We start from the raw sequence: 16,002 nt of genomic DNA on the forward strand, positions 1-16,002 counted from the left end.
CCGATGAGTTATCAAAGCACTATCGTGCTCTGCCACGTCACAGCCTGTGACGTGGACAGGATGAAGATTTTAAACCCGGAAGACGAAAATAGCGTATAAAAACTAAAATTTAACCATTTCCCCCCCACTATTAAATCTAACAGATGCTAACATTGTCTTCAATGGTGTTCAACACACATACCTCTGTTAAAATCTCAGAAATTTTGGTTTAGGGTTTCATGACCCTTTAAAATGTATCCTATCCTTATCCTTATCCCTCTGATTTTTGGGATAACATGGGTAGGGTTAGGTTTAGGGGTAGGAATAGGGTTAAGACTAAATTTTCAGACTAGAATGTTGTTCCAGGATCAACAAAATATGTTGACCCAGGAACGCATTTAACAATATCAGGACGTGCGTTACGAAACAGCAGTGCTCGGCTACATCTTAGACCTCAAGCTTAACCTTCATGTGCCATGAACTATGAGGTACTGGATGCGGCAATTCATCTGGCACAGTGGGATCTGGGTTGTTGATGGCTTTCTTTTTTAATCTTAATCAGACAGTGGTGGGTGGAGTTAGTGTAAATAGCCTCTCAAAAAGGTGGGTTATTTGCATTTAATGTAAATAGACACTCTGAAATAATAATTATGATTATATAACACATTTTTACAGTATTTTTTTGATTGCTTGCACACACAAAGTGGTACTTGAGGTACACATTAAGTGAAACCAGTAACACATGTGTATAATCTTTAGTCTGCAAAACTGCAAGCACATTATCTACTTTAAACTCAAGTTATAACTGTATAACAAACTTTTTGCAAATCACTAAACAGTTCTAGGCCATCTGGACATTTTGAGAAAAGAAACTGTGCTCGGTAAAATTAAAAATGACTTCTACTATTGGACTAAGGCTGCATCTCACTTCTAGCTTTACTTGATTTCATTGCTGTGTTTGACACTTGATAGATAGATATAATCTATATGACCATTACAATTTTGCTTATGTAAATAGGGAATTATCGAAGTGAACTCAAGTAAAGTATGGAGTGCCACAAGAGTCTGTTTTAGGCCATCTGATATTTTCAGTGTACATGCTGCATCTTGGTATTATTATTATTAGTACACATGGGCTAGTGTCCATTGTTATGCTGATGATAGTTATATATTTCATCTAGATCAGATGACAATGTGACTGTGTGTTAAAGATAAACAATGGATGACCAGTAATTTTCTTCTATTAAAGGTGCCCTAGAATCAGAATTTGAATTTACCTTGGCATAGTTAAATAACAAGAGTTCAGTACATGGAAATGACATACAGTGAGTCTGAAACTACATTGTTTCCTCCTTCTTATTTAAATCTAATTTGTTTAAAAGACTTCCGGAAAACACTCGGATCTCAACATAACACCGACTGTTACGTAACAGTCAGGATCATTAATATGTATGACCCCAATATTTGCATAATGCCAGCCCATTTGACGCATTAGACAAGGAAAGGCAGTATTAATCTCTGGATTTGTGCACAGCTGAATCATCAGACTAGGTAAGCAAGCAAGAACAACAGCGAAAAATGGCAGATGGAGCAATAATAACAGACATGATCCATGATATCATGATATTTTTAGTGATATTTGTAAATTGTCTTTCTAAATGTTTCATTAGCATGTTGCTAATGTACTGTTAAATGTGGTTAAAGTTACCATCGTTTCTTACTGTATTCACAGAGACAAGAGTCGTCGCTATTTTCATTTTTAAACGTGCAGTCTGTATAATTCATAAACACAACTTCATTCTTTATAAATCTCTCCAACAGTGTGTAATGTTAGCTTTAGCCACAGAGCATAGCCTCAAACTCACACAAAATCAAACGTAACCATCGAAATAAATACTTTACTCACATAATTCGAAGCATGCATACAGCATGCATGACGAACATCTTGTAAAGATCCATTTACTGTGCATTCAAAACATTTTTGAATGAAAATTGGACATTTTCTATATAATGTTCTATAATAAAATACACATGATCTCACAACAAATGTGGAAGTAAAATGTTTAAGCATAAAATAATAAATTTATACAGCCATACTATCTTTCCAAACACAGACAGTTTTCTTTTAGTTCAGTCAATTTTTTGTTTTTAATTTTTATATTTAACATCAAAGCGAAATGCAACAAGAATATAAATGGGCAGTAAACAAAAGTAAGATGGCACACTTATTTTTTAGGCTTCCCTTGCTAACTTGCCTCTGTCTCATTCACTCAGATGTACATCATTGCTTACTTGCACAAGTGCCCACTACTGCCAGAACCCTTAGAATGGGTTTAAATAAAGCCCTTGATCACTTAAAATCTGCAATGGAGCTGATTTATTATTTAGTTTTTATGAACCTTCTATAGGCCTATATGCTTGGGCTGTTGGAGAATATATATATATATATATATAGGTGGCTACAAGTATTAAATGAGGTTAAATGTCAAAATAACTCCAATATCATTCACTAGATTGTGTGGGGTGGGGGTAAATTAAGCATGATTTGCTGTGACATTACAATTGTTGCATTGTGGTCTATGGATCTGCCTGAAGTGTACATATTGAGTAGACTCAATCAAGGTAAAGGGGTCAAGGGTTTGTCCAGATACACTTTCCTCTGCCATTTGAAGATGTTGACTGTACTTGGAAGGGATTCCCCTGAGGGAAAGTGCTTAAGGAAGTTCAAAAGTGCATGTCTAAAACTGGAGTTAACAGAATGACACTGTGAACACACTCTAGGATCACTGAACTTGCTTTCTGGAGCACAGCCCAGCTTCCTTCAGGTGTGTTTTTAAGAGCACAAGTTAAACAGCATTTCAAAAAGCATGACAAATGAATGTGTTTCCTCACAGTAGCATTGAATTATGAATTCCATTTCTCTTTTCTTGCAAATGGAAACTTTTCTTAGATTTAAAGTTTTGCTATTGCAAAAACTGTGCGAAAGTAAAAGGAGAAGTCCATAGAAACAAAGGCCCTGTTAGAAATGATGACTCAATTAATTTTCTATTGTTCAAAATTACCAAGTGTTAACACAAACACTTTTGTGAATTTTGTCTAATGCCCATGTGACTTAAACTTAAATTATAAATCAGATCCATATCGGATCTGCTCACACTATGTGTTTGAAATATGCACGATAAACCCTCGTGCCGGGATGCGCCGACTGACCATGATATGTTTCCAGAGATATCGTCAAAAGCATCAGCTATGGCCATCGAGATTTAGCATTTACAATTTATATATTAAATAATAATAATTATCAGCAGGTTGAAGTAGGATTTATCTTTCGTCATCTCTGAGAGAATATGAATAATTCTCTACTGTGCTTGATGGACGTGTCACTACACCATATTAATAAACATTTTGTGGACTAAAACCATGTTTTAGTTTCACTGTCTAACCCCTGTAGGTTCTGATCTCCCCAATTGTCTGATGCTTCTTTTGAACCATTTCAACAAAGACAAGGTCAAGATGTTCCTGACAGTTGATGAGACGTTTTGTCATCTGTGTTTTGGCTAGACTATCTCTTTTACTATCCTGTATTTATAACATTTAGAGTGGAAAAAGAAGTAAATTTTTTCTAACTGTGATAACATGCAAGACAAATGGCCACATATTTTTACATTTGTGCCTCATTGTGGTGTTTTGATAGTCATGACTTCTGACTTTTTCTGTTGTTTATCAGTTCTCTACTCCACAGCAACTTTCCAAATGTTAAAATAATACCGCTCAGTATAAAAAAGTAACACTGAAACATTACTGTAGTGAATGAGATAATTAGGTGATTAAGTGATTGTGCATTAGTGATGAACACCTGCTGTTAACAAGCAGAATCAGATACTGTGTTGAGCTACAGCGCGTTGTTGGCCTGTATTGAATGCCAAAGCGGCCAAAATAAGAAATAAATACATAAACATACAAAGAAATGTAAAATAAGCCAAGCTGTTCACGTGTCTTGTGCTTATAGCACAAGATAAAAAAACTATATGTTTGCGGCTGTTGCTTGTCATTGACAAATCCTTTAAGTTTCCATTTTATTCAAAACCATCAATTTTGTTTTTACATTTCCTTGTATATTTATTTGTTTATTATTTTGGTATTCCATACATCTGATGCAAATTGTGTGAAGCACAGGTGTATTTAAATTCTAAGTGTGTCTGCAAGATACGATGTGAATTCATGTGAAAACAAAAGGTACAAAATGTGCAGAGAAAATAAATAAATTATGGATGAATTTTAAATCCTTAGCTAACTTATGCTGGCTGATTTTTTTTCTCCTCAATAGCTACATTATATGGATGAAATATGTATTATGCTATTCGTGAAGATCAGAACAGCATGTGAACAGAGATATTTCACACATGCACTCACTGGCCACCTTATTATATACACTTTGCGAGTACAAGGTTTGACCACCTTTTACCTTCAGAACTGCCTTAATTCTTCATGGCAAAGATTCAGCAAGGTGCTGGAAACATTCCTCAGAGTCTTTTAGGCTTCTCAACATTTCTCTCAGACGGCCAAAATCGTACAGTGTGAACCAGGCTTTAATTTGTACACCAATTAAAACACTAAAACAAACAAATTTGGTCACTAATAGATTTTTGTCAAACATACGTCAACTGTACAAACAGGCCTTAAACTGATGTGTAAAAATGTAAATGCTACAGAAATGCCCTGCAGTGTCAACAGTCCAGTCTGTGTAAATCGAGACTACACACGTCAAACTAAGACAGGGAGATGTCGTTGTCATTGCTGATGGTGTCAGGAAGGCTTGTGTCTGGGAATTTTCCCATGATTATGTGTTTCGTCGTAGGCGTCGGTTTATTGAGTTTCATGGGTATGAAGATGTTTGAAGCACAGTGTTCACTCAGATATTCCCCTCCGTTCTCCTCATAATCCTGACGGCTGATCCAGCCCTGTTCTTCAGCAGGGTTCCTGAGTGCCCATTCACGAGCCCCGAACCACGCGTCCAGAGCCGGCCGACTCGCCAGAGACACCTGCCAGGCAGAAGATACTTTAATCATCCTTTAAGTTTCCAAACATCTGTGGCATAATACACATTTTAGTAGACTGACCACTTTATTATTATTAATAATAATAATAATAAAGGCAAGATGTCCTCTGAAACTTGAAAAAGTTAGGGTTTCTACAGGTTTTATGAATTCAAATTTAAGGACCTTTTTAAGACCACGTAATGAACATTCAAGGAATAAATTTTTCTCTAAACGTAAATGTTTAGGGGGAAACACGAGTTGTATTAGCTACACTTCAGAGTTTCAAAATACAACTTCCAACACATATACATTACTTTTTAATTCATTTTACAAAAATGTTTGTCTTATTTTCCAGTGAAAATGTCAAAAGATTCGTAAATCAAGATGCACTTAATGGAGATACAAAATGAAATAAAATATGAAGTTTTGTTTTCTGTGAAAGTGATCAAAATGAAGTGAGTTTATGATTAAAACAACTACAAAAATCTTCCAATGGGCTCAGAAAATTCAACTTAAAGGGAAGTTTTCATAAGTCATTGAAAGATATTAGTTCTTGTTTTACACAAACGCACTTAATTTTGTTACATTTTTCAAGACTTAATTTTACATTTGCATCTGAAGTAAATGTATGTTGATTTAAAGATGTTTAGATATTTGAATTGGGAAACAGGACAAAATATATAGAGCAAGAACATTTTTCTGCAATGCATACATTTAATGCCATGACTTTATGAATTCTGCTCTGATTTAAGACCCGCAGAGATCCTGTAATCAATGTTTATGCAAAACAACTTTTTTGGATGAAGTCAATTATACATAGAAGATAAAATGTATTTGTCAAGGCAAATTCACTCAGGGTTTAAAATATTTCATAGTTGATCATTTTTTTCCTAATGTATACAGTAGGGGTCGACCGATTATCGGCGCCGATATTAAGCATTTTTATTGTTATCGGTATCGGCCATTTTCAAAACCGATTTGTCGGCTTTAATGGATCATCACATCAGTGCTGAGATAGTGAAACTAAAACCTACTTCTCTCACCATTCGGCCAACTTAACGTTATATTGTGAATAGATTATCAACACGAATGAATTCACTCACGTCTGCTGCGGGGTTTTTTTTGTGTGTTGTTCACATAGCTTCACTGAACAGCGTCCGTTCCGTTAGGGCTCTTAGTCAAAAAATTGCACATATTTGGAGAAATATTGCTTTACATGATTGCAAAATAATTTATCATACAGATTCAGAATTACCATTATGCAATTTTGAAGAGCTGAAAGGGCATCAAGCGCGAGCTCCCTATTCCTGATTTAGTTATCTCCGCGGCCGCGCTCTCTCATTTGACTAATAACCCTATGCTAATAACGTAAATTGTCAATCTCACATTGCACGTTTCTGGATGACGCTGTCCTGTATACTACTAATTGTTACCCATTTTAATTTACTTTATAAAACTTCAGAGAGATTACATTTATTTTCCATTATTTGATCATTTGTTGCTGTTTAAATTTGCTTTAAGTTTGACTTTGTTTATAGAATGCTGCTGATGGATGCTCCCAGCACTTTTTATGTTTGTTGTTATTGTTAATATTAATGTTGTTATTATGAACGGTTCTCAGAATTAAAGATGTGTTAAAATAATTTAAAGAGAGTCTTTGTCAGAGGCCTTTTTATTCTTAATTTTGACATTAATTTTCATTTTTACACTAGACACATATCGGTTCAAAATATCGGTTATCGGTCTCCTTGATCTGTAATAATCGGTATCGGCATCGGCCCTGAAAAATGCATATCGGTCTATCCCTAGTATACAGTACATGTGAGGTTTTTGGCTAAAGATAAGCAATGAACGTAGTAATTCTGGCGGAAAGTGTGCCAGATGCTTTTACATTGGTCACACACACACAAAAAGTTGTATAAGGGTCAATTATTTTTCTATGGAATTTTTGGAAAACTAAAATGTCACCAATTTGTGAGAACATGAAATAAAGATTGTTTCATACTTTTGACCTTATACAGACCTTAAAGTGTGACTGGAAGGGTCTGATGGCGAGCAGGTCTCTCTGCACTCTTTCTTTTAGTCCAGGGTACTGCAGGTTTCCTCCAGTTAAAAACACATTCTTCACCAGCGCCTCCTGCTGTTCTGCAGTGTACCTACACACACACACACACACACACACACACACACACACACACACACACACACACACACACACACACACACACACACAGAAAGACACCAGTAAGTGCTGTAATTCACACACAAATAAACATCTATGAAACTGTACACTAGGATGGGGACAATACCAAATACAGTGTTTCTTGTATGAACAACAACAAACAGTGCAAGACATGATGTCCAATATGCAAACAGTTTGGCTCTCTAATGATTCCCCAAACAACGATGAACTTGCTCATGAGATGAGAGTTATGAATTGAATCAGTGAATTCAGAGCCATTACAGAGATCGAATAAGCACACTGCTGAAAGCGACGTTTAGATGAATATGTACTGCACTTTCTTTTTAACAACAAAACACTCAGCAAAAATAACAGCGGTGAGAAAACAGCAGTTCAGAAAGCATGTGATCATAGCGATGTGGATATGTTTGCACCAGCTCTGCAATTTGTCTGTGTGTTTCTTCATTCGCATCGGACCTTAGCAGACTGAACATAATAAATGAACCGGAGAAGATTTCCCCATCAAAGTGGGCGGAGCCGCAGAGCCACACCCACCATTTACATCATCGCCATGGACCAATGGTTGCTTGAAGGTGTTTTCCAGCCAGAGCCAATTTCTCCATAAACAAACTTACAAAACAAACTCCAAACAAGTTTTGTTTGACAGATTTAGTTTGAAATGACATCAATCAGTTTGTTCTTCAATATTGCTTAAAGTATACCGAGGCCTTGATGCTAAGTGCATATTGCATGTGAAAAATAGATCATATTTTAATCAGTTTTTAGAGACATTATCTGCCCAAGTCGAAATACATTGATATATCATTTTAGGAGTTTATTAATTACACTTTATTTTAAGGTGTCCTTGTTACAGTGTAATTACACTAATTACACATTTACATACTGAGTAATGTTATTAAAAACATGCTTCCTGGTTATAATCAGTTGTAAATATGTGTAATTTACTGTTATTAATACAGTAAGTACATGTAACGTGTAAAATAAATTGTTGCCGGTTTCTTTTATCACTCACTGTTCCAGAACAAACTGCAGTGTCTCCATCAGGCCCATCTGCTCCTCTCCGATCAGTGACGGCTGGAATAAGATCTCCGGCACACGCAAACGCTCCGTTCCCACAAACAGCTGATGATACTCCGCCATGTTAAACATCGGCTATCACAAAGAAAGTAAAGAGTAAAATGAAGACCAGACACATGTGCAATGAACAAATCTTGATGTGTTCATGAATCGTAACAATAGACTCTGAAAGACGTCATTCATTAACTTTACTCCAAGATTACCTGGTTGGCACTGGTAGTTTTGCCGGGATCATCGTTCTCCTCATTTAAATCCGTCTCCATCTCATTCCCATCATCTGCGGGCGGCTCCACCTCTGCAGTCTGATTCAACAACTACCCAGGCACAAAAGATCATTTTAAAAAGTGGTCATGCCTTTTTCATTCTTTAAACATCTTTCTTGTGGCTAATGTATAGCGGTAAATTGCCATAATGACAGTATGCACTCATTGTTATATATATAAAAAATCTCTATCCACTCAGGGGCGTAGTTTGCGGGGGGGATGGGGGGGAGGTAACCCCCCCAATATTCAAATCCATCAGTTACAACCCCCCCCAATATTTCAACATGAAAATCACAGTAGATCTATACTAACATATGTATAATTCATTTAATTTGTTACAATAATTTTGTTTTTAATCGAATATGAGTTTGTCATAATAAATTAGTCAAAAAAGTACCCCCCTTCCATTGAACCGACTGGTAACGCCCAACCAATGCGCGTCGCACTTTCACCAAAACAACGCGAGTGGAGCTCTAATGTTTGAATGGAGAGCACGGGTAGCACCAAAAAATGAAGAGAATTGCCCAGCCGAATATATTAAACTGTTCAAAGAGGGATGTTAAAAAGAATAAAGCATGTACTGAGAAGGAGGTATGAAAACATTGTAATAGCTAAGTACACTCCACATATATTTTAGCTAGCTAATCCATTGCAATTTAGCCATAACTATCAGTGTAACTGTAACCAATTACTAAAACAGCTGTCTGTTTTGTTACTTCATTTTTCAATAGTTATCAATGACAAAAGTATTCACATCTGTGTTTGTTTTCTTCCTTAATTAATCTGACATTTTAACGAATTGGCTTGAATGAACGATTTTAGTAGCTCACTCATTAAAACGTCGAATCGCTGCCACCTACTGGCAGTTTCAATATTTAACATAATTTCTTTCTTTTTAGAATCACTCCGTTATGTTAGAATTTGATGACTGGTTATAGATAAATTCCATAAAGTTATGATAGATAGATAGATAGATAGATGATAGATAGATAGATAGATAGATAGATAGATAGATAGATAGATAGATAGATAGATAGATAGATAGATAGATAAAGAAGAAATAAATGATCCAATAACGCTACACATAAAACAGATTTTTTTTTTTTTATTAAAAAAAAGAATAACAGGCAGCATACCAACGCTCAACCCCCCCAATGTTGAAACCAAATCTACGCCCTTGTATCCACTGAATATTCACATTCGATGTGCACAGGTCTTAAAGCTGAGGACATACAGCAGCATGTTTAACTGTACAAAAGACTTTTTACTGAGACAGATCACTGAAATCAAGTTTTATTAATTCTATTAATAATATAATCTGTGTGCACAAACCTCTGCCTTCATGAGCTTGTGCTGCTCCACACTCATGCTGAGTTTATGGATGTAAGACTGAAGCTCCTCGGCCGAGTCCATGTTGAGCTCCACCAGACTCCTGTGGAACAGCTCCAGAGATCCGTCCTCCAGCAGCTCCTGATGGGAACAGGACAGTCACTGTGTGCAGGCGGGAGCGCAGCGTTTCCCCTCTCTGCATGTGAGCGTGTGTACCTGCACAGACAGCAGCGTTTCCAGTCGTTTCTGGTCTTCCTGCAGTTTCTCTTCTCTGCGGCGGCTGTTGATTTCCTGTAGTCTGCGAAGCTGTTGTGCTTTCCTCTCGTTCCTCTCCTCGGCGCTCATGCAAACGCCCACTGCCCGCCCTGAAAACGGCAGCTGCACGCGGTGGACTTCCTTCTCGTAAAAGACAGGACTGCGCCAGTTCTCCAGCTCTGTTGCAGTTTATGAAAGCAGTTCAGACAAACTTGAGGTTGACTTGAGCCCAAAATAGTGATGCACTAAAAATCTTTTACTTTATTGATAATCAAATTCATTTAACAATCAACGCTCAAATAAAAACTCTGCACACATTTAAGTTGAACAGTTTTTAAATACATTTTTAAAGGGGTGGTTGATTATGATTTCACTTTTTAACTTTAGTTAGTGTGTAATGTTGCTGTTTGATCATAAACAACATCTGCACAGTTACGACGCTCAAAGTTCAATGCAAAGGGAGATATTCTTTTACAGAAATCACTTCTTAAAGACTACAACAAATGGCTGGTAGAGACTACAATGAGCTTCTTTCTGGGACGGTGACATCACAAACCCCAAAATTTACATAAACCCCGCCCCCGAGAACACACAACAAAGGGGGTGGGGCCATGTTGGGCTGCTTTAGAGAAGAGGAAGAGTTTTGTTGTCATGCCGTCATTTTACGCCGGACTGCTTCACAAACGAGGGTCAATTCAACACAAAAGATGAACATGACGGCACATGCTAGTGGATGAGTTGAATCAACTCCACAGCAACTACATCAATTTATCCACTAACCATTCAGAAACGTCTAAAAGTTGTAACTTCTTCCTGAGTCTCTCCATCAGTGTCGACTCCGGTTTGAACAATGTAAGGCTGAACACCGTTACTGACAATCCTCATTTTGTCTGCGTGAGATTCTCCAGCTTTGTTGTTGTTGAGCTGTTAAAGCTCCGCCCTCTTCTGGAAAGGGGGCGGGGAGCAGCAGCTCATTTGCATTTAAAGGGATAGTTCACCCAAAAAAGACAATTTGCTCTGACGCTCTGACAACGACAGTGATGCCTCGCGCTTATACTTCAATGAGAGCAAGACATCACTTCCGCTGTCAGAGCGCGATCAGACCGCACTAACCGAGTGCTGAACGAACGCAGTTGGACAAAGTGGTGTATTAGAGGTAAAAAATGATATAAATACTGTTCGGTTTCTCGCACAAACTGATCGTTTCGTGTCTTAGGACATCAATGTGTCGTCACGAGCCGCAGGGTTTAATTTGGATTTGTCTGTGCATGTTTTTTCAACTCTTATTGATCGAGTTCCCATTCACTTGCATTATATGACTGTCAGACGGCAACGGTTTGGAGTTAAAAATCATAATTTGTGTTCTACTGAAGAAACAAAGTCACCTACATCTTAGATGCGCTGGGGGTAAGCAGATAAACATCAAATTTTCATTTTTTGGGTGAACTATCCCTTTAAAGGGACACACACAAAAACAGCATTTTTTTACCCAAAATGGGAACAAATTTGACAAGCTGTAATAAATTATCTGTGGGGTATTTTGAGCTGAAACATCACAGACACATTCACCAGAGACTTATATTACATCTTGAGAAAGGGGCATTACAGGTCCCCTTAAATGATAAAATTATGCTTCTACTCCCAATTTATTATTGAAATATTAACATTTAAACTGCGTCTGAAACTGTTGAAACAATTCTTCTAATGATCGCCAAAATCCCAAGTGAAATGCTCCTCGGTTCTGTCCTGTAACACAATAAACTGTACGTGATGAAGGTGTGTGTTTTACCCTGCTGGTAGTCCAGAGCGACGTAGCTGTGCTGGTGCAGAAGCTCCTCCATGCGGCTCAGTGTGATGGCCGTCTGGTTTGCGGGGTATTTCAGCTGCAGCAGTCTCTGAAGATACGACGCGGCCTGACCGCCGCCCAAATTCACACGCTTACAATTCACAGCATCCAGCCTGCAATTCAAAACATCCATTGACACCGACGGAAGAATTATTTCTCAGTCGTTAATGCATCTGTTCAGACTTGCTCAAACATTGTAAGCCATCAATGCAAACCAAAACCACATTTACGGTTTGAATTTTGTGACAAATATGACAAAATCTGAAAGCTGAGTCTGCTTCTTATCAAAAGAAAGAAAACATATACTTTCACTTGTAAAGTACTTTTATGTTGTGTCTGATACCTGCCATTGATGACGGGCAGCACGTGTGAGCAGTGATACCCTGATGACACCACCAGACCTGTAGAGGGCAGATCTGCTCCATCACTGACACTGTTATTGTAGAAGCTAAACAGACTGTCCACACCGTACGCCACCCGCGGGACTCCATAACACTCGAAGAGCAGCTCCGACATCATCTGTCTGCAGTGAAGCGGGTTACAGGGCGGCTCGGTGACCACCACAGGGTGATCCACATGACCCTAGAGCATGAAGGTGAAGGGTGCCATTTTTATTCATCCGATCTACAGTACAACGATAACCACTGCACATAAATCCTGCAGTGAACAGACAACGCAATCCCATTCTCTTGGATTTTTCTTGTGTTCCCGATTTCAGCTCAGCTTGGTGTTTGAGTTTGCTCTCCGAACTTCCCAATAGTATTTAAAGGTTCATGAAACGTCTCTTTCACGATTTCTTGTGCTTGCATGACAATTTCACATAAAATTATCTCAAAATGCCCTTGGCGAATATCCATAGTCGGGATATGTCTTAAGTGAACATAAGCAGTCGAGAATGAAAACGCATGTGTAACAGTATCCCAGCATTATGTCTTAAAGTGACAGTAGCCTAATGTTCCTGCTGCTGTCTGTGTTTTTAATGTTATTAAACAACAAAGACTCAATGTAAAAATTAACTAATTTTTTACAAAATAATATATTTATAAATTTTATATTAATATAGATGTAATATAATATTAATTTGCATTGTTCTTGCATTTCATGGAAAAAGTAAATTTTTTTTTTTTAGCTTCAGGGTTGTGACTGAAGATCACTTGGGTAAAGTTGGTTTTATATTCGCACATTCGGACTTCTGATAAATTCAGACTTTCCAATAAATGTGCAATAAATTAATGTTTGTGAATTTTAAGCAGCGACATGATATTGACAACCAACGATTGTCAACTTACAACATTTTTCACAGTCGATCAAAATAGGCAAGTATTGTTTTAATGGCATATTTACTTCTGAATGTCCACTGAATGTCCAATATAGTGTGATTAACAAGGCTATTGAATACGGATGTCCGAATGTGCGAATATAAAACCAACTTTACCGAAGTCTGAAGATCAGAATGCTGAATATTTGATAAATCTCACCTGCTTTTATTGTGCAAATGCATTAGGGCTGTACTAGAATAATCGAATATTCGAATATTCGTTCGGTGGGGTGGCATTCGATTTTCAGTTTTGAGATTCGAATATTCTTTTTTTTTTTCAACACGTGACTTCCGTCGCGGACTCATTCTCACTCATGCTTGAACTGCCCGTTGGCGAACGTAGTGATTTATTTAATCTCATACTGAATAGGTACAAAATGCTCAAGACCTCAGCTGTTTGGGAGCACTTTAAATTAAGTGAGGATGACAAGACAAAGGCAGTGTGTCAAATATGCGATATGAAACTGGCCTACCACAACAGCACCACAAATTTGAAAAATCACCTGAGTTCTGTAAGTAGCACGGATGCGCCACCACCACCCGCCAAAAAAAAAAACAGCAGGAGATTTCAATGCTGATGCAGGCTGATGACGAAGAGGAAGAAGAACGCGGAGACAGCGCAAAGACAGAGATGGAGCAGTATTTGAGAGATGCTACTACAGCCGGGCCCACTGGCATGGTGGAAGCAAAACAGTGACCGCTACCCTAAACTGGCATTTGCAGCCAAACACCTTCTTTGCGTTCCGGCCACTTTAACTCCATCAGAACGCATTTTCTCAAAAGCTGGCTACATCGTCAACAAGACCCGAAGTTCCCTTTTACCAGAAAATGTGGACAAACTCATCTTCCTCGCACACAACATGAAACGAGTATAGGTAGTTTCACAATAGTTTCCAACCACTTGGTTGCGATTTATATAGGCTAAGTGTTAAGAAAGAAAGAGCCTAAATATTTTTGTCATTGAAATGTGAGCTGTCTAGCTAGGCTAACATTACCTTGTTCTATTTAACCTATTACAGTTTATTCTATATAAGGGAGTGAATAAAATTTATTACAATTACTTTAAATTTAAATAGCCAACCCGTTACGGTGTCAGTAATTATTACATTTACGAATAATAAATGAATGTAGTTCAACGAACTGCAGGCTAATAATAATAGGCCTAAATAAAAAATAAAAAAACACCGCAACATGCTTTCAATAAAAGCATCGCGCATTTTAAAGATTTAAATTAACAAAAAGTCAGAATAAGACAAAATAAATCCCTTATATAGAATAAAACTAATTGTAATAGACATTTTGTGTCATTTTAAAAACAATTCATTTATTCTTATTCAACTGTTTATAAGCATGCTACCGTGTTCTTTATTTATTACAGTTCGTTGAAATCACTGTGTGTTACTAATTTCATTTCTGTTTTGGGATTTATTTGTTTTAAAGAAATGTTCGTTATTAATACCTTATTAAAGTTCTTGCTCTCAACAGATTTTGTGTTTTGTATCACTTGTGCACTGTCCGTTTTCGGAGCATAAACCTGCCCGTGTAATGCGTACCGGAAACTGTTCTATTTAAAAGATTATTAAATGTTTATTAATATTTAAAGAATGTGTGCCACCTGATCATATTGCACCAAATGCAACACTGCACTCCACTGGGTCTGCCGCAACACATTTACGATGCCGAAGAGTGAAACGTGAAGTCGTGAAAGATGATACAAATGCAAACCGACACTATTATTATATATTTAGCCCCACCCACCGAAGCTTCGAATATTCGATATTGATTGGCACCTAAGCTTCGAAGCTCAAAAAATGGCATTCGAAACAGCCCTAAAATGCATTTATAACTCAAATCCCACATACAAGAACACAAACTAGATTTACCTGACAAAGTATAAGCCAAGAGATTAAACAACCTCAGTAACTCATTCATTCACCTCAGTATCCATTGCACAAACCTGCATGTGTGAATGCTTTTTTATTGTATTGTTTTGTTTTATCAAAAGCGTCTATGTTTCCAGATAATGTGTGGGAAGAGACTGACACCGATAAACATCATTACCTGTGTGTTTATTCCGAGGTGCATGAAGATGTAATCAAAGATGAGCTCCTGTATGTCAAAGTTCACCACAGAGTTGCGGTCAAACGCGCTCTTGAGGGTCCAGCGCAGCGGCTCCAGGTTAGGAATGTCATTCCCCACGTGCGCGTCACTGCGCGCGGCTCCTCTGCTGCGCGCCGCCGCCGATCTGAACACGAGCCGCGGCTGATCCGACTGTGAACCACCGCACGCCCAACCCGCGCGGCACTGAAACGAGCCGTTATCTACCACTATCGGCGCCGGAGATGGTTCTAGACACTCCCTCTCCACCGTGAATACCGGGTCCGGAGTACATTTATAGTCCTCAAAAGTGTAAACATTGTGTTTATTACTCATACTGCTCAACAACATACATGGGTAGTCGACTCTGAGTCTTCTTCGTCACCATTGATGATGGTTTGTGTTGTGTACTCAACTCACTGCCGCCACCTGTCGTTCGGGGATAGAGAGGCTGCGTTTTCCATATGGCAAGCCGTTTAACATTTAATCCTTAAAATGCATTTTCATTGCTAGTACTTATTTTTTAGATACTAGTATCTATTCTCTTGCCATCAGTGTTGTGCAAGTTACTTCCAAACTGTAATACATTATAGATT

The 16,002-nt window shown here is 37.8% G+C and overlaps 1 protein-coding gene across 1 annotated transcript; it reads right to left on the reverse strand.

Annotated features, from left to right (window-relative positions):
• Positions 1 to 1,640: 1,640 nt before the first annotated feature.
• On the reverse strand, positions 1,641 to 15,800 carry actr5 (actin related protein 5). Its single transcript, XM_067410056.1, has 9 exons — positions 15,371 to 15,800; positions 12,335 to 12,573; positions 11,935 to 12,104; positions 10,107 to 10,324; positions 9,894 to 10,031; positions 8,502 to 8,612; positions 8,234 to 8,373; positions 7,042 to 7,174; positions 1,641 to 5,021 (listed from the first exon to the last, which is right to left on the reverse strand). The coding sequence occupies exons 1-9, from the start codon at positions 15,755 to 15,757 to the stop codon at positions 4,749 to 4,751; spliced, it is 1,809 nt and encodes a 602-aa protein (XP_067266157.1). The 5' UTR covers positions 15,758 to 15,800; the 3' UTR covers positions 1,641 to 4,748.
• Between the last annotated feature and the right edge of the window lie 202 nt (positions 15,801 to 16,002).

This window comes from Chanodichthys erythropterus, chromosome 14 (genome assembly GCF_024489055.1).
Source record: "Chanodichthys erythropterus isolate Z2021 chromosome 14, ASM2448905v1, whole genome shotgun sequence".
NCBI classification, from domain to species: Eukaryota; Metazoa; Chordata; class Actinopteri; order Cypriniformes; family Xenocyprididae; genus Chanodichthys; species Chanodichthys erythropterus.